This window comes from Staurois parvus, unplaced genomic scaffold (genome assembly GCF_062004578.1).
Source record: "Staurois parvus isolate SC_StPar_1 unplaced genomic scaffold, SC_StPar_1.0 ptg000449l, whole genome shotgun sequence".
In the NCBI taxonomy this organism is placed as follows: Eukaryota; Metazoa; Chordata; class Amphibia; order Anura; family Ranidae; genus Staurois; species Staurois parvus.
The window spans coordinates 965,235-983,343 of record NW_028318245.1 but is presented as its reverse complement, the minus strand read 5'-3'; the positions used below and the strand labels follow the sequence as shown (position 1 = coordinate 983,343).

Here is an 18,109-nt window from a genome sequence, read left to right as displayed (position 1 = left end):
CCCTCCCACGTCCCTCCCTTCTATGGCAGACAGTCTTCTGCTTGAGAGCAGAGGGCAGTGCGCATTCCTGACTGCGGCGCGTTCTCCCTGGTCTGTGTAAATGCAGCTGTCGCACGGCCCTCCCTTCTATGGCAGACAGTCTTCTGCTTGAGAGCAGTGCGCATGCGTGATTGCGCCGCACTGGGAGCGACAGAGGGCGGTGACGTCAGGGCCGGGCTTCCAGCGTGAAGTGTGTTTCTCTTCCCCTCCTGGCTGCCGAGCAGAGACTTCAGCTCCAGCTACCTTTTTCACCCTTCACATTAGTGCAGGTAAGTTTTTTTTAAATTTATTTTCAATACATTGTGAAAACTCAGCAGTCAGTTGATCTTAATGTTATGAAATGAAGAGTATGTCGTTTGCAATTAACTTGGCATAAAATAATTTATTTGCATTTAATTGTAATGGTTCAAAGAATGTTCGGAAAAATGTTCGGCCCTCCACCATATTCACTTCATCCAATCTGGCCCTCTTTGAAAAAAGTTTGGACACCCCTGCGCTAAAGCAATCTGCCATAATGAAACGATTGATGGTCTTCTGTCTAATGAAGAGCCACATTGAAGATGGGCCACAAGGAGAGTGATGGGCTCAAAGTAATAGGAATGTGGAACTATGGTGAGATGTTAGAAAATATGTTTCATGTTCATCCACCAGATTTTTCAGTCGGATGAGTTGGTACTGCAGAGAAACTGTATTTGGAGTAAAGATAAAATAGATTTGTATGGTCTGGCAAGATGTGTATTGTCTCTAATGCCAGAGTTGTCTGTGTACAACAGCAGGAGTGAGACTATGTCTGCATCTCCAGGCCAAAGGCATGCTAGCAAATATCCCTTTTGAGTAGTGATGGGCTGTAAGTTCGAGTCGAACTTTAGTATGACTTGAACTTTAGCCGTTCACGTGTTCAACGAATGCATGGATGGTATGTGTGTTTGGCGGGCAATTCACCTTTCTCCACCATCCATACTACATTCTCCGACAGCTCTCCTCCCCCAACCATCCACACTACATTCTCTGACAGCTCTCCTCCCCCAACCATCCACACTACATTCTCTGACAGCTCTCCTCCCACCATCCACACTACATTCTCTGACAGCTCTCCTCCCCCAACCATCCACACTACATTCTCTGACAGCTCTCCTCCCACCATCCACACTACATTCTCTGACAGCTCTCCCCCCACCATCCACACTACATTCTCTGACAGCTCTCCTCCACCATCCACACTACATTCTCTGACAGCTCTCCTCCACCATCCACACTACATTCTCCGACAGCTCTCCTCCCACCATCCACACTGCATTCTCCGACAGCTCTCCTCCACCATCCACACTACATTCTCTGACAGCTCTCCTCCACCATCCACACTACATTCTCTGACAGCTCTCCTCCACCATCCACACTACATTCTCTGACAGCTCTCCTCCACCATCCACACTACATTCTCTGACAGCTCTCCTCCACCATCCACACTACATTCTCTGACAGCTCTTCTCCCACCATCTACACTACATTCTCTAACAGCTCTCCTCTCACCATCCACACTACATTCTCTGACAGCTCTCCTCTACCATCCACAGTTCATTCTCTGACAGATCTCCTCCACCATCCACACTATATTCTCTGACAGCTCTCCTCCCCCCACCATCCACACTACATTCTCCGACAGCTCTCCTCCCCCCACCACCCACACTACATTCTCCGACAGCTCTCCTCCCCCCACTATCCACACTACATTCTCTGACAGTTCTCCTCCCCCCACCATCCACACTACATTCCCTGACAGCTCTCCTCCACCATCCACACTACATTCTCCGACAGCTCTGCTTCCCCACCACCATCCACACTACATTCTCTGACAGCTCTGCTCCCCCCACCACCTTCCACACTACATTCTCCGACAGCTCTCCTCCACCACTGACAACCCCCCCAAAAAAGAAACCTCAAACCAAGGGCCTGATATTAAATCTGAAAAATATCGAAACTTATGTACAGTATACACATCATTTTAAAGAATAAAAAACAGATTTAGGCTACCAACCCCTATATGAAATCATAAAACTGACCTGCTCAGGTTGAAATATAACACAATATACTTTATTAATCATATAGTAAATAATAAGAGCGAACACAATAAAAAATCTTCACCAAGGAAATCACTCCTGGTACCAGTGCCTGCCTCTGTATTATAAAATATCAATGGAGAATATAAGGCCTATAATGAGTCCATTGGTAAATTTGTATTTATATATCAGCTTCATAATATTGGACATCAGCGTTGATTATATATCAGCCTTTTGTAATTATGATCTGCCACATCCAAGTCCATAGAAGCAGATATCCAAATCTACACTTCAAATGATATATAGATATATCTGTAAGGTGGATATGTAATCACATGTAGAAATAAAGGTTCGTCTAGGAGATGAGCAAATATCCAATCATGCCTCCAGCTATATATAGCATCCTGTGTGCAAGGGAGTACAACCATGTGTATTCTCATAGGGATTTAGATACCACCTCAGTCTGCCAGTATATCACCGGCAAGAAGCAGTAACCTCTTTTAGGTCAACCTCAATCTGCCAGTATATCACCGGTAGGAAGGAGTAACCTCGTATGGGTTAACCTCAATCCTCCAGTATATCACCAGCAAGAAGGAGTAACATTGTATGGGTAAACCTCAATCCACCAGTATATCACCGGTAAGAAGAAGTAACCTCATATGGGTCAACAGCAATCCACCAGTATATCACCGGCAAGAAGGAGTAACGTCGTATGGGTCAACCTCAATCCACCAGTATATGACCGGTAAGAAGGAGTAACCTCGTATGGGTCAACCTGAATCCACCAGTATATCACAGGTAAGAAGAAGTCACCTCATATGGGAAAACCTCAATCCACCAGTATATCAGAAGGAGTAACCTTGTATAGATCAACCTCAATCCGCCAGTATATCACCGGCAAGAAGGAGTAACCTCGTATAGGTCAACCTCAATCCGTCAATATATCACTGCTAGGAAGGAGTAACCTCATATGGGTTAACCTCAATCCTCCAGTATATCACTGGCAAGGAGTAACCTTGTATAGGTCAACCTCAATCCACCAGTATATCACCAGTAAGAAGGAGTAACCGCGTATGGGTCAACCGCAATCCTCCAGTATATCACCGGCAAGAAGGAGTAACCTCGTATGGGTCAACCTCAATCCACCTGTATATGACCGGTAAGAAGGAGTTACCTTGTATGGGTCAACTTGAATCCACCAGTATATCACCGGCAAGAAGGAGTCACCTCGTATGGGAAAACCTCAATCCACCAGTATATCAGGAGTAACCTCGTATAGATCAACCTCAATCAGCCAGTATATCACAGGTAAAGAGGAGTAACCTCATATGGGTAAACCTCAATCCTCCAGTATATCACTGGTAAGAAGGAGTAACCTCGTATGGGTAAACCTCAGTCCACCAGTATATTACTGGCAAGGAGTAATCTCATATGCTTCAACCTCAATATGACCAGCAAGAAGGAGTAACCTCGTATGGGGAAACCTCAACCCTCCAGTATATCTCTGGCAAGGAGGAGTAACCTCGTATAGGTCAACCTCAATCCACCAGTATATAACCGGCAAGGAGTAACCTCGTTTAGGTCAACCTCAATCCGCCAGTATATGACCAGCAAGAAGGAGTAACCTCGTATGGGGAAACCTCAACCCTCCAGTATATTGCCGGCAAGAAGGAGTAACCTCGTATAGGTAAACCTCATTCCACCAGTATATCACCGGCAAGAAGGAGTAACCTCGTATGGGGAAATCTTAATCCACCAGTATATCACCGGCAAGAAGGAGTAACCTTGTGTGGGTAAACCTCAATCCACCAGCATATCACCGGCAAGGAGTAACCTCGTATAGGTCAACCTCAATCCACCAATATATCAGGAGTAACCTCGTATAGATCAACCTCAATCTGCCAGTATATCACCGGTAAGGAGGAGTAACCTCGTATGGGTAAACCTCAATCCACCAGTATATCACCGGTAAGAAGGAGTAACCTCGTATGGGTAAACCTCAATCCACCAGTATATCACCGGTAGGGAGGAGTAACCTCATATGGGTAAACCTCAATCCACCAGTATATCACCTGTAGGAAGGAGTAACCTCATATGGGTAAACCTCAATCCACCAGTATATCACCTGTAGGAAGGAGTAACCTCATATGGGTAAACCTCAATCCTCCAGTATATCATCGGTAAGAAGGAGTAACCTCGTGAGGGCAAACCTCAATCTGTTTAATGTGATTGAAACATTTCCCGCACCCTGAACATGAATAAGGGCGCTAACCTGTGTGCTTTTTCTGGTGTCTAGAAAGGTCTTTTTTACGAAAGAAGGATTTGTCGCACTCTAAACATGGATGAGGGCGTTCACCCGTGTGAATTCTCCGATGTTCAATAAGGCTTCCATCCTGAGTGAAGGATTTCCCGCACTCTGAACACGAGTAAGGACGCTCACCCGTGTGAATTTTCTGGTGTTTAAGGAGATGTTCATTCCTGCCAAAACATTTCCCACACTCTGAACAAGAATAAGGGCGTTCGCCTGTGTGTATTCTTCGATGCCTTCGAAGGTCGTTCTTTTCATTGAAAGATTTCCCGCACTCTGAACATGAATAGGGACGTTCACCTGTGTGAATTCTCCAGTGTATATTAAGTGATTCTTTTTGATGGAAACCTTTGCCGCAGTCTGAACAAAGGAAAGGACGTTCACCTGTGTGAATTCTTTGGTGTCTAACAAGGTATTTTTTACAAATGAAAGATTTCCCACACTCTAAACATGGATAGGGACTCTCACCCGTGTGACTTCTCTGATGTTCAATAAGATTTCTTTTCTGAGTGAAAGATTTCCCGCACTCTAAACATGAGTAAGGACGCTCACCCGTGTGACTTTTCTGGTGTTTAAGGAGGTGTTCATTTCTACCGAAACATTTCCCACACTCTAAACATGAGTAAGGGCGTTCTCCCGTGTGTATTCTCTGGTGTCTAATAAGTTTTCCTTTTTGAAGGAAACATTTCCCGCACTCTGAACAGGTGAAAGGACACTCACCGGTGTGAACTTTCTGGTGTGCGATAAGTTGTCGTTTTTGACTGAAACATTTCCCACACTCTGAACAGGTGAAAGGACGCTCACCTGTGTGAATTCTCTGGTGTGCAATAAGTTGTACTTTGCGAATGAAACGTTTCCCGCACTCTGAACATGAATGAGGACGCTCCCCAGTGTGAATTCTCCGATGTCTACGAAGGTCATTCTTTTTAATGAAAGATTTCCCACACTCTGAACATGAATAAGGACAATCTCCTGTGTGTATTCTCTGGTGTATATTAAGTGATTCCTTTTGAGAGAAACATTTCCCGCACTCTGAACAAGAGAAAGGACGCTCCCCTGTGTGAATTCTTTGATGGGAAATCAAATGTGTTTTCCGAGTTAAGCATTTCCCGCAGACTAGACATGAAAATGGACGCTCACCTGTGTGAGTTCTCTGATGTGCAATAAGTTGTCCTTTCTCAGTGAAAGATTTCCCGCACTCTGAACATGAATAAAGATGCTCACCTGTGTGAACTCTCTGGTGTCTAACAAGGTGTCTTTTCTGAATGAAAGACTTCCCGCACTCTGAGCATGGATAGGGACGCTCACCCGTGTGAATTTTCTCGTGTTTAAAAAGTGATACTTTTGTGGTGAAAGATCTCCCGCACTTTGAACATGACAATATATTCTCTTCTGTGCACACCCCCTTATGGCTTAAAGAAGATTTCTGGGGATTGGATGGATCTGTTGATCTGCCAGCACTGTGAGAACTTGGATGGACATCTGAAGTCATAGTATGGGATCTATTAGAAGGTTCCTCAGGATTAGAAGAATCCATGGATCTAACCGACCAATAGGAATTCACTTTTGGAAAATATGGTGGAATGTCAGCATCTTCTGCCTTACAATTTGGAGATATAATAAGATGTCCCTCCGATTTATTTATATTCCGAGAACACTGTCCACCTGCTGGAAAGCAATATTTAATACATCAGGTCTGTTCTCACACATCTTGTATTCAGAAGTCAGAGATCTATGTATAGCTTTTAAAATGTTCCCAGAGCTCTGGCATTGAATTGGGAGCAAATATACCAGAAAACTACAAATACAAACCAGATCAATGATACAAAACACCCAAAACACACTAAGCAACAGAATCTGCACACTGGTGACAAGGCCAGGTGGAGAGAACATGGTGGAGATTCAGTGCTAGAGACCCCTTAGGATGTCCTATTGGACGAAACACGCAGGGTGCAGTCTTAGCACTGAAAGATCTATTTCTATTCCTCAATATAACGTCATGTTCCCAACAAATGAGGAGGAAATACTGAACACCATATGAAAGGTCCATCTCCATTCCTCAATATAACGTCATGTCCCCCAACAAATGAGGAGATACTGGACACCATATGAAAGGTCCATCTCCATTCCTCAATATAACGTCATGTTCCCAACAAATGAGGAGGAGATACTGGACACCATATGAAAGGTCCATCTCCATTCTTCAATATAACATCATGTTCCCAACAAATGAGGAGCAGATACTGGATACCATATGAAAGGTCCATCTCCATTCCTCAATATAACGTCATGTTCCCAACAAATGAGGAGGAGATACTGGACACCATATGGAAGGTCCATCTCCATTCCTCAATATATGGTGTACAGACTCCCCCCCCTCTTTGGTTGGGAACATGACGTTATATTGAGGAATGGAGATGGACCTTTCATATGGTGTCCAGTATCTCCTCCTCATTTGTTGGGAACATGACGTTATATTGAGGAATGGAGATGGACCTTTCATATGGTGTCCAGTATCTCCTCATTTGTTGGGAACATGACGTCATATTGAGGAACAGAGATGGACCTTCCATATGGTGTCCAGTATCTCCTCCTCATTTGTTGGGAACATGACGTTATATTGAGGAATGGAGATGGACCTTTCATATGGTGTCCAGTATCTCCTCATCATTTGTTGGGAACATGACGTTATATTGAGAAATGGAGATGGACCTTTTATATGGTGTCCAGTATCTCCTCATCATTTGTTGGGAACATGACCTAATATTGAGGAATGGAGATGGACCTTTCATATGGTGTCCAGTATCTCCTCATCATTTGTTGGGAACATGACCTAATATTGAGGAATGGAGATGGACCTTTCATATGGTGTACAGTATCTCCTCCTCATTTGTTGGGAACATGACGTCATATTGAGGAATGAAGATGGACCTTCCATATGGTGTCCATTATCTCCTCATTTGTTGGGAACATAACGTTATATTGAGGAATGGAGATGGACCTTTCATATGGTGTCCAGTATCTCCTCATTTGTTGGGAACATGACGTTATATTGAGGAATGGAGATGGACCTTTCATATGGAGTATAGTATCCCCTCCTCATTTGCTGGGAACATGACGTTATATCGAGGAATGGAGATGGACCTTTCATATGGTGTCCAGTATCTCCTCCTCATTTGTTGGGAACATGACGTCATAATGAGGAATGGAGATGGATCTTTCATATGGTGTCCAGTATCTCCTCCTCATTTGTTGGGAACATGACGTCATATTGAGGAATGGAGATGGACCTTTCATATGGTGTCCAGTATCTCCTCCTCATTTGTTGGGAACATGACCTTATATTGAGAAATGAAGATGGACCTTTCATATGGTGTCCAGTATCTCCTCCTCATTTGTTGGGAACATGACGTTATATTGAGGAATGGATATCATGTACATTATATTGGCAACACTGGGTAGTGTGAGAAATATATAATTACATTCATGTGCCAAAGGCTGGAGATTTCCTATATCATATGTTAGGATTCTTTGCTACACCAGCATTAAAAACGAGGAATAGTTTCCCACAGAAACTTTTACTAGCTGACTGGAAGTGTTTGTATTATTTGTAATAAGAGTCATTGTAGAATGTTGATCTGGGAAATGATCTGCTTTTTGGATAACAAATAATTATGGACAGAGTGTTTGTGGCTTTTCCGCCCTCCTCTGTATCAACTGCTACTTTGGATTTTCTGTTAACTTAATGGACATATGGTATATATCGCTCCATGTAATGATGTAAATACATACTTTATACTGAAAGATGTAGCATCAAATGTGAACAGTTTCTGCATTTAGTGTTATGACTTACTTGTGTCCATATGTAGAGAAGATTCCTCTGGTTTACTTTCTATAATCATCTCCCCCTCCTCCATAGACTGCTGATCTCCACTCACCAACCTCTCTTCTTCTTCTTCTTTAATCTCAGCTTTGATGTCTTCCAGTTTTTCATCCTAAACCCCAAAGATTTATAAATTTGAACAAGAGATTACAATGAAGAATGACCCCTCATAGAACTAATTTTAAGTCCAATCTACCTGATCATTCTCTTTATAACTGTGGTTTTCATTTGGAAAATCCTGGGGATACAGAGGACCTCTCTCCTCCATAGACGGACGATGTCTGGTCACCAACGTCTCTTCTTCTTCTTTAACCTCAATTTTGATGTCTGTAAGTTCCTTATCCTAAGCCCCAAAGATGATAGATTTCAAGTGTAAAAAGGAACAAGAGATTGCATGAAAGAATATCATGTCATAGTTTAGAATACATTTTTAGGTCTACATATAGTACATGAGTCCCACCTACCTGATGATGGTGAGGGAAGTTGTGACCTTCCTGTGTGGAATCCCGGGAATACAGAGGACGGGGACATCTCTCTGGTGGGTTCCCATTACTAGATCCATCTACCTGATGATGGTGAGGGATGTTGTGACCTTCCTGTGTGGAATCCCGGGAATACAGAGGATGGGGACATCTCTCTGGTGGGTTCCCATTACTGGATCCATCTGTAGGAAACACACACACTGACTAAATCCATTGTTTCTATGTGTTTATCAGATGATGGGGGATCTGAGTGGAGCCTCCGTACTGCTCTCTCCTTTACAATAAAGTCTCCTCTTACCCGGTAATGTGAGGGGCGGCTGATTGTCCATCATGACGTCCTTGTAGAGGTCCTTGTGTCCTTCTAAATACTCCCACTCCTCCATGGAGAAATAGACAGTGACATCCTGACACCTTATAGGAACCTGACACACACAATGATACAGTCACCATCCAGACACATCCCTTGTCTGTTACTGGAGAATGTCCCAGAATTCCCGACACCGCTCACCTCTCCTGTCAGCACAACCTCAAGACAGCTTTATGACATTTGGATAAATGGTTCTATATTTAGGATGTATCCGGTCTATAAACCAGAGGCTCTGGATGGATGGTTGGATAAATGGTTCTATATTTAGGACGTATCCGGTCTATAAACCAGAGGCTCTGGATGGACGGTTGGATAAATGGTTCTATATTTAGGACGTATCCGGTCTATAAACCAGAGGCTCCGGATGGACGGTTGGATAAATGGTTCTATATTTAGGATGTACCCGGTCTATAAACCAGAGGCTCTGGATGGACGGTTGAATAAATGGTTCTATATTTAGGACGTATCCGGTCTATAAACCAGAGGCTCTGGATGGACGGTTGGATAAATGGTTCTATATTTAGGACGTATCCGGTCTATAAACCAGAGGCTCTGGATGGACGGTTGGATAAATGGCTCTGTGTTTAGGATGTATCTGGTCTATAAACCATAAAAGTCTTCACGGTGACGGTGGAGGAAGAGAATGGACATGATGGGGGGGTTTCTGGGTGTAAACAGAAAATAAGAACTTTTTACCTCTTCTGCTGCCACTTCCAGTAATGGCTTCTGCCTACTTCCTCCAATTCCTCTCTTTTTTGGAACTCCCTATTTATACGGCTACATCACTTCCTGTCTTTACATTACATCATTTCCTGTCTGTGTGTTCAAAGTGAGATCACCACCTTCCGTTGAATATAAATACTGCAGTATACGTTACGTTTCATCATTGTCCCCGCTGCCTCATAGTCCATTCCTATATTACAGTCTTTCTCAACACAGAGGAACCCTTGAAATAACTTTCCAATCTCAAGGAACCCCTGACAAAAATGACTATATCTATAACTCATGATACATTAGTGTGATGGTCGGTGGTCATTGGGAAGAAATACTCCCTTACAGATAGCTAAAAAGATCAATGGTGTCAGTGGGAACTTATTGGAGAGGTAAAAATTGCTCATTGCTCAAGGAACCTCTATCAATCTCTGGAGGAAACCTCAAGGAACCCCTAGCAATCTCTGGAGGAACCCTGGTTAAGGAACCCCTAGCAATCTCTGGAGGAACCCTGGTTAAGGAACCCCTAGCGATCTCTGGAGGAACCCTGGTTAAGGAACCCCTAGCGATCTCTGGAGGAACCCTGGTTAAGGAACCCCTAGCGATCTCTGGAGGAACCCTGGTTAAGGAACCCCTAGCAATCTCTGGAGGAACCCTGGTTAAGGAACTCCTAGCAATCTCTGGAAGAACCCTGGTTAAGGAACTCCTAGCAACCTCTGGAGGAACCCTAGTTGAGATACCCCGCTCTATTATGTTTCCTCCATGATTACTCATGTAGATTATATCTCAGACACAATCCAGACAATAAAAAAAAATGTAAACCTATGTTTTGCTTATGTTTTAATATGTATAAATGTAAAACTAAATAACGAAAACCAAAGTAAAAATTGAAATACAACATCATGGGTTGAATCCAAACAGGTTTTTTTTTCGATTTAGTTGCCGGGACTGCAGTACGGTGAATAAAGAGATTGGCAGTGAGACTGTCTGCAGTAAAGTGGAAGGAACTCAGTTGGGGGAGCCACTGTGGACTTTCCTCTATGCCCTGTGCTGTATAGTGGGGTGGGGGTGAGGGGGAGAAACAAAACATGTGATGTTTACTATCTCTGTGCATGCACTGGTGCCATAAAAAACAATTTCTGATTTAGGTATGGTAGGGGTGACCACAACTCTACCAGCACCAGGGTCATTTTAAGGAGATATGTCTCTGAAAACCTCCATAGATCTCAGTGTGCCAGAACTAGAGGTTACTCAGGACAAGCATAGTGCTGCCCTGGTGGGCAAGAGCGTATCTGCAAGGGGTATTACCAATACACTTTTGGGTGGGGCTAACTGGCCCATACGCTTTGGGCATCCTCTCTCCTCTGCTGCACACACTCATGCCCAAGACAAGGAGGTGCTGCGTTCAACACTAAGGCGGCACCCTAAATTATAAGTGATCCACGCAACTGTTTTTCCACTTAAGGCTCCATACCTTGAACCACGTGGTCCCATGATGCAGCACACCGTGTCACTTGGAATGTGGCATTCTGAAGGGGACACCGCTAATGCTGGATCCCGTTCCACCAATTCAACCCTCCTATCACCTAGCTCTCAGTGATGCTGTACAGGTTCCACCACATAACAACGTGAACCTCCTGCACGTTCATCTTCACTTGGATAGCTCTTCCGTTTAGATGGTTAGGTCCCTGAGGTCTCTGTCTCGGGGATTTGGTCCTGGTAGCTGGGGCACTTGCCATTCCGGAGGGAGACAGTGTACCGCTTCCTTCACTATGCAGAGGTCCCACCACCCTTGCCGGTACTGTTCTCCTCCTGTCTGGCTGCCATATCATTCTCTTGCACTTGCTGTCCTTAGCAACGGCATGTTCTCAAGACTGTCCATAATTTTAAAGGGTGCCTCAGGACTATCCATAATTTTAAAGGGTGCCTCGGGACTGTCCATAATTTTAAAGGGTGCCTCGGGACTGTCCATAATTTTAAAGGGTGCCTCGGGACTGTCCATAATTTTAAAGGGTGACTCGGGACTGTCCATAATTTTAAAGGGTGCCTCAGGACTGTCCATAATTTTAAAGGGTGCCTCGGGACTGTCCATAATTTTAAAGGGTTCCTCAAGACTGTCCATAATTTTAAAGGGTGCCTTGGGACTGTCCATAATTTTAAAGGGTGCCTCGGGACTGTCCATAATTTTAAAGGGTGCCTCGGGACTGACTATAATTTTAAAGGGTGCATCAAGACTGTCTATAATTTTAAAGAGTGCCTCAAGACTGTTTATAATTTTAAAGGGTGCCTCAGGACTGTCCATAATTTTAAAGGGTGCCTCGGGACTGTCCATAATTTTAAAGGGTGCCTCGGGACTGTCCATAATTTTAAAGGGTGCCTCGGGACTGTCCATAATTTTAAAGGGTGACTCGGGACTGTCCATAATTTTAAAGGGTGCCTCAGGACTGTCCATAATTTTAAAGGGTGCCTCGGGACTGTCCATAATTTTAAAGGGTTCCTCAAGACTGTCCATAATTTTAAAGGGTGCCTTGGGACTGACCATAATTTTAAAGGATGCCTCGGGACTGACTATAATTTTAAAGGGTGCATCAAGACTGTCTATAATTTTAAAGAGTGCCTCAAGACTGTTTATAATTTTAAAGGGTGCCTCAAGACTGTCCATAATTTTAAAGGATGCCTCAAGACCGTCCATAATTTTAAAGGGTGCCTCAGGACTGTCCATAATTTTTAAGGGTGCCTTAAGACTGTCCATAATTTTAAAGGGTGCCTCAAGACTGTCCATAATTTTAAAGGGTGCCTCAAGACTGTCCATAATTTTAAAGGGTGCCTCGGTACTGTCCATAATTTTAAAGGGTGCCTCAAGACTGCCTTGACCGAAAAAATGCCAGAGTTGTCTGTGTTCAGCAGTGGGAGTGAGACTATAGGCGCAGTTGCAAACCAAAGGAGTGCTGGCCAGATAGTAGACGTAGGCGCGCTTGCTGAAGAAGCCAATATCCATCATGGATCAGAGGACCTAAGGCAGGATGAAGAAACAGCAGAAACCTGATCCATGAAATGCCCCTACCTCTAGAAGAAGCCTCTTAGGGTGGGAAAATTCAATAAACAGCCTGGATATTTATAACTCTCCAGCCAATCACGGAGAGGAGTGTCCAGTAGGGGCTGGAGAGGGGATAAATAGTCTGAAGCCCATGGGCTGCTTGAGAGACTGCTGCCTTTAGGCAGCCCACAAACTATGCAGGTGTTCTGGAGGCCTCAACGGTGTCAGGGCTCAGAGCCTAGGGTAACCTTGGTAGAAGTTGATTGCAGGACTTCACCACAAGGGATCAGGACCGTCTCACTCACTAGACTTTGTCCAGAGGAAGGTGGTAGGTGTCCTGGGGACTTGTAAGTAATGACCCCTCAATGAATCCCTGTGTGGTGTTCTGGATTGCAGTGGGTATCAGCAGTTCTCAATTCTTGTAAGGCAACCAAATGCCAAAACAAATTGTCTCATGGTCCTCAGCGGTCAGGTCCTAGACTGCTCAGGAAACCAATTAGACAGCTATGTGGATGTGGAGCCCTGAATGCAGACAAGGTGCGCTCAGAGCTGTGCAAATGGGAAGCTGCGGCTGTGATTTATATCACAGGCTAGAAATTTCACTGCCAAAGGATTCTACCATCCACACTACATTCTCTCTGACAGCTCTCCTCCCCCCACCATCCACACTATATTTTCTGACAGCTCTCCTCCACCATCTACACTACATTCTCTGACAGCTCTCCTCCACCATCTACACTACATTCTCTGACAGCTCTCCTCCACCATCCACACTGCATTCTCCGACAGCTCTCCTCCCACCATCCACACTACATTCTCTGACAGCTCTCCTCCCCCCAACATCCACACTACATTCTCTGACAGCTCTCCTCCCCCCACCACCATCCACACTACAATCTTTGACAGCTCTCCTCCCACCACCATCCACACTACATTCTCTGACAGCTCTCCTCCACCATCCACACTACATTCTCTGACAGCTCTCCTCCACCATCCACACTACATTCTTTGACAGCTCTCCTCCCCCCACCATCCACACTACATTCTCTGACAGCTCTCCTCCCCCCACCATCCACACTACATTCTCCGACAACTCTCCCCCACCATCCACACTACATTCTCTGACAACTCTCCCCCACCATCCACACTACATTCTCTGACAGCTCTCCCCCACCATCCACACTACATTCTCTGACAGCTCTCCTCCACCATCCACACTACATTCTCTGACAGCTCCCCTCCCACCATCCACACTACATTCTCTGACAGCTCTCCTCCACCATCCACACTACATTCTCTGACAGCTCTCCTCCCACCATCCACACTACATTCTCTGACAGCTCTCCTCCACCATCCACACTATATCCTCTGACAGCTCTCCTCCACCATCGATAACCCCCCAAAACAAGAAACCTCAAACCAAGGGCCTGATATTAAATCTGAAAAATATTAAAATAGTATATTATAACATGTTTGAAGAATCAAAATCTGATTTAGGCCACCAACCCCTATATGAAATCATAAAAACGGACGTGCTCAGGTTGAAATATATAGAACAAAATAAACTTTATTAATCATATAGTAAAAAACAAGAGCGAAAACAACCATGTGTATTTTCATAGGGATTTAGATACCGCATCAATCCGCCAGTATATCACCGACAAGAAGGAGTAACCTCGTGTGGGAAAACCTCAATCTGTTTAATGTGATTGAAACATTTCCTGCACCCTGAGCATGAATTAGTACGCTAACCTGTGTGCTTTTTCTGGTGTCTTGCAAGGTCTTTTTTACGAAAGAAGGATTTGTCGCACTCTAAACATGGAAAAGGACGTTCACCTGTGTGAATTCTCTGATGGTCAATAAGGCTTCCTTCCTGAGTAAATGATTTCCCGCACTCTGAACACGCGTAAGGACGCTCGCCTGTGTGAATTTTCTTGTGTTTAAGGAGATGTTCATTCCTGCCGAAACATTTCCCACACTCTGAACATGAATAAGGGCGTTCGCCTGTGTGTATTCTCTGATGTCTATGAAGGTCCTTCTTTTCGTTGAAAGATTTCCCGCACTCTGAACATGAATAAGGACGTTCACCTGTGTGAATTCTCCGATGTACATTAAGTGATTCTTTTTGAAGGAAACTTTTGCCGCAATCTGAACAAAGGAAAGGACGTTCACCTGTGTGAATTCTCCGGTGTATAGTAAGTGATTCTTTTTGAAGGAAACTTTTGCCGCAATCTGAACAAAGAAAAGGACGTTCACCTGTGTGAATTCTCTCGTGTCTAACAAGGTATTTTTTACAAATGAAAGATTTCCCGCACTCTAAACATGAGTAAGGACGCTCACCGGTGTGAATTTTCTGGTGTTTAAGGAGATGTTCATTCCTACAGAAACGTTTCCCGCACTCTGAACATGAATAAGGCCGTTCCCCCGTGTGCATTCTCTGGTGTCTAATAAGTTTCCCTTTTTGAAGGAAACATTTCCCGCACTCTGAACAGGTGAAAGGACACTCACCTGTGTGAATTCTTTGGTGTGCAAAAAGTTGTACTTTGCGAATGAAACATTTTCCGCACTCTGAACATGAATGAGGACGCTCACCCGTGTGAATTCTCCGATGTCTACGAAGGTCATTCTTTTTAACAAAAGATTTCCCGCACTCCGAACATGAATAAGGGCAATCACCTGTGTGTATTCTCTGGTGGGAAGTAAGCGATTCTTTTTGAGAGAAACATTTCCCGCACTCTGAACAAGAGAAAGGACGCTCCCCTGTGTGAATTCTTTGATGGGAAATCAGGTGCGTTTTCCGAGTTAAGCATTTCCCGCAGACTGGACATGAAAATGGATGCTCACCTGTGTGAGTTCTTTGGTGTGCAATAAATTGTGCTTCCTGAGTGAAAGATTTCCCGCACTCTGAACATGAATAAAGATGCTCACCTATGTGAACTCTCTGGTGTCTAACAAGGTGTCCTTTCTGAGTGAAAGACTTCCCGCACTCTGAGCATTGATAGGGGCGCTCACCCGTGTGAATTTTCTGGTGTACAATAAGTCGTCCTTTCTCAGTGAAAGATTTCCCGCACTCTAAACATGAGTAAAGATGCTCACCCGTGTGAACTCTCTGGTGTCTAACAAGGTGTACTTTCTGAATGAACGATTTCCCGCACTCTGAACATGAATAAAGATGTTCACCTGTGTGAACTCTCTGGTGTCTAACAAGGTGTCCTTTCTGAGTGAAAGATTTACCGCACTCTGAACACGAATAAGGACGCTCACCCGTGTGAATTCTCAGGTGTTTAAAAAGTGATACTTTTGTGGTGAAAGACTTCCCGCACTCTGAACATGAATATGAACGCTCTCCTGTGTTAACACACTTATGGGTTAAAGAAGATTTCTGGGGATTGGATGGATCTGTTGATCTGTCAGCACTGTGAGAACTTGGATCTGAAGTCATAGTATGGGATCTATCAGAAGGTTCCTCAGGATTAGAAGGACCCATTGATCTTAGATGGACATCTGGAGTCATAGTACAGGATTTATCAGAAGGTTCCTCAGGATTAGAAGGATCCATGGATCTAACCGACCAATAGGAATTCACTTTTGGAGAATATTGTGGAATGTCAGTATCTTCTGCCTTACAATCTGGAGATATAATAAGATGTCCCTCCGATGTATTTATATTCCGAGAACACTGTCCACCTGCTGGAAAGCAAAATTTAATACATCAGGTCTGTTCTCACACATCTTGTATTCAGAAGTCAGAGATCTATGGATAGCTTTCAGATCGTTCCCAGAGCTCTGGCATTGAATTGGGAGCAAATATACCAGAAAACTACAAATACAAACCAGATCAATGATACAAAACACCCAAAACACACTAAGCAACAGTATCTGTGCATTGGTGACAAGGCCATGGTGAGGAACGGGACTTTCCTCCACCGGCCACAAGACCAGCTGGAGAGAACATGGTGGAGATTAAGCACTAGAGACCCTTGAGAATGTCCTATTGGATGAAATGTGCAGGGTGCAGTCTTAGCACTGAAATGTCCATCTCCATTCCTCAATATAACATCATGTTCCCAACAAATGAGGAGGAGATACTGGACACCATATGAAAGGTCCATCTCCATTCCTCAATATAACATCATGTTCCCAACAAATGAGGAGGAGATACTGGACACCATATGAAAGGTCCATCTCCATTCCCCAATATAACGTCATGTTCCCAACAAATGAGGAGGAGATACTGGACACCATATGAAAGGTCCATCTCCATTCCTCAATATAACGTCATGTTCCCTACAAATGAGGAGGAGATACTGGACACCATATGAAAGGTCCATCTCCATTCCTCAATATAACGTCATGTTCCCAACAAATGAGGAGATACTGGACACCATATGAAAGGTCCATCTCCATTCCTCAATATAACGTCACGTTCCCAACAAATGAGGAGGAGATACTGGACACCATATGAAAGGTCCATCTCCATTCCTCAATATAACGTCATGTTCCCAACAAATGAGGAGGAGATACTGGACACCATATGAAAGGTCCATCTCTATTCCTCAATATAACTGGAAGTGTTTCTAATATTTGTAATAAGCATCATTGTAGAATGTTGATCTGGGCAATTATCTGCCTCTTGGGATAAAGAAGGAATTCTTTTACCCCAATGAATTATGGACAGAGTGTTTGTGGCTTTCAGCCCTCCTCTGGATCAACTGCTACTTTGGATTCTCTTTTAACTTAATGGACATATGGTATATTTCACTCCATGTAACAATGTAACAACATGCTTTATACGGAAAGATGTAGCATCAAATGTGAACTATTTCTGCATTTAATGTTTATTACTTACTTGTGTCCAAATGTAGAGAAGGTTCCTCCTCTTCACATTTCTCAATCATCTCCCCCTCCTCCATAGACTGCTGATCTCCACTCACCAACCTCTCTTCTTCTTCCTCTTTAATCTCAGCTTTGATGTCTTCCAGTTCTTTATCCTGAACCCCAAAGATTTATAAATATGAACAAGAGATTACATAGAAGAATGTCCGCTCACAGAATTATTTTTATGCTTTTTCGCCCAGTCCCATCTACCTGATCATTCTCTGTATAGTGGTGATTTTCCCATGTAGAATTCTGGGAAAACAGAGGACAACCCTCCTCCATAGACTGCTGATCTCCACTCACCAACGTCTCTTCTTCTTCCTCTTTAATCTCAGCTTTGATGTCTT

At 43.9% G+C, this 18,109-nt stretch overlaps 2 protein-coding genes across 2 annotated transcripts; both read right to left on the bottom strand.

Annotated features, from left to right (window-relative positions):
* Positions 1–2,108: 2,108 nt before the first annotated feature.
* On the bottom strand, positions 2,109–9,812 carry LOC149453231 (uncharacterized). Its single transcript, XM_089688296.1, has 5 exons — positions 9,068–9,812; positions 8,752–8,951; positions 8,484–8,630; positions 8,258–8,399; positions 2,109–6,072 (listed from the first exon to the last, which is right to left on the bottom strand). The coding sequence occupies exons 1-5, from the start codon at positions 9,150–9,152 to the stop codon at positions 4,364–4,366; spliced, it is 2,283 nt and encodes a 760-aa protein (XP_089544422.1). The 5' UTR covers positions 9,153–9,812; the 3' UTR covers positions 2,109–4,363.
* Positions 9,813–14,425: 4,613 nt separating this feature from the next.
* Positions 14,426–17,892, bottom strand: LOC149453230 (uncharacterized). Its single transcript, XM_089688221.1, has 2 exons — positions 17,734–17,892; positions 14,426–16,574 (listed from the first exon to the last, which is right to left on the bottom strand). The coding sequence occupies exons 1-2, from the start codon at positions 17,795–17,797 to the stop codon at positions 14,632–14,634; spliced, it is 2,007 nt and encodes a 668-aa protein (XP_089544347.1). The 5' UTR covers positions 17,798–17,892; the 3' UTR covers positions 14,426–14,631.
* Between the last annotated feature and the right edge of the window lie 217 nt (positions 17,893–18,109).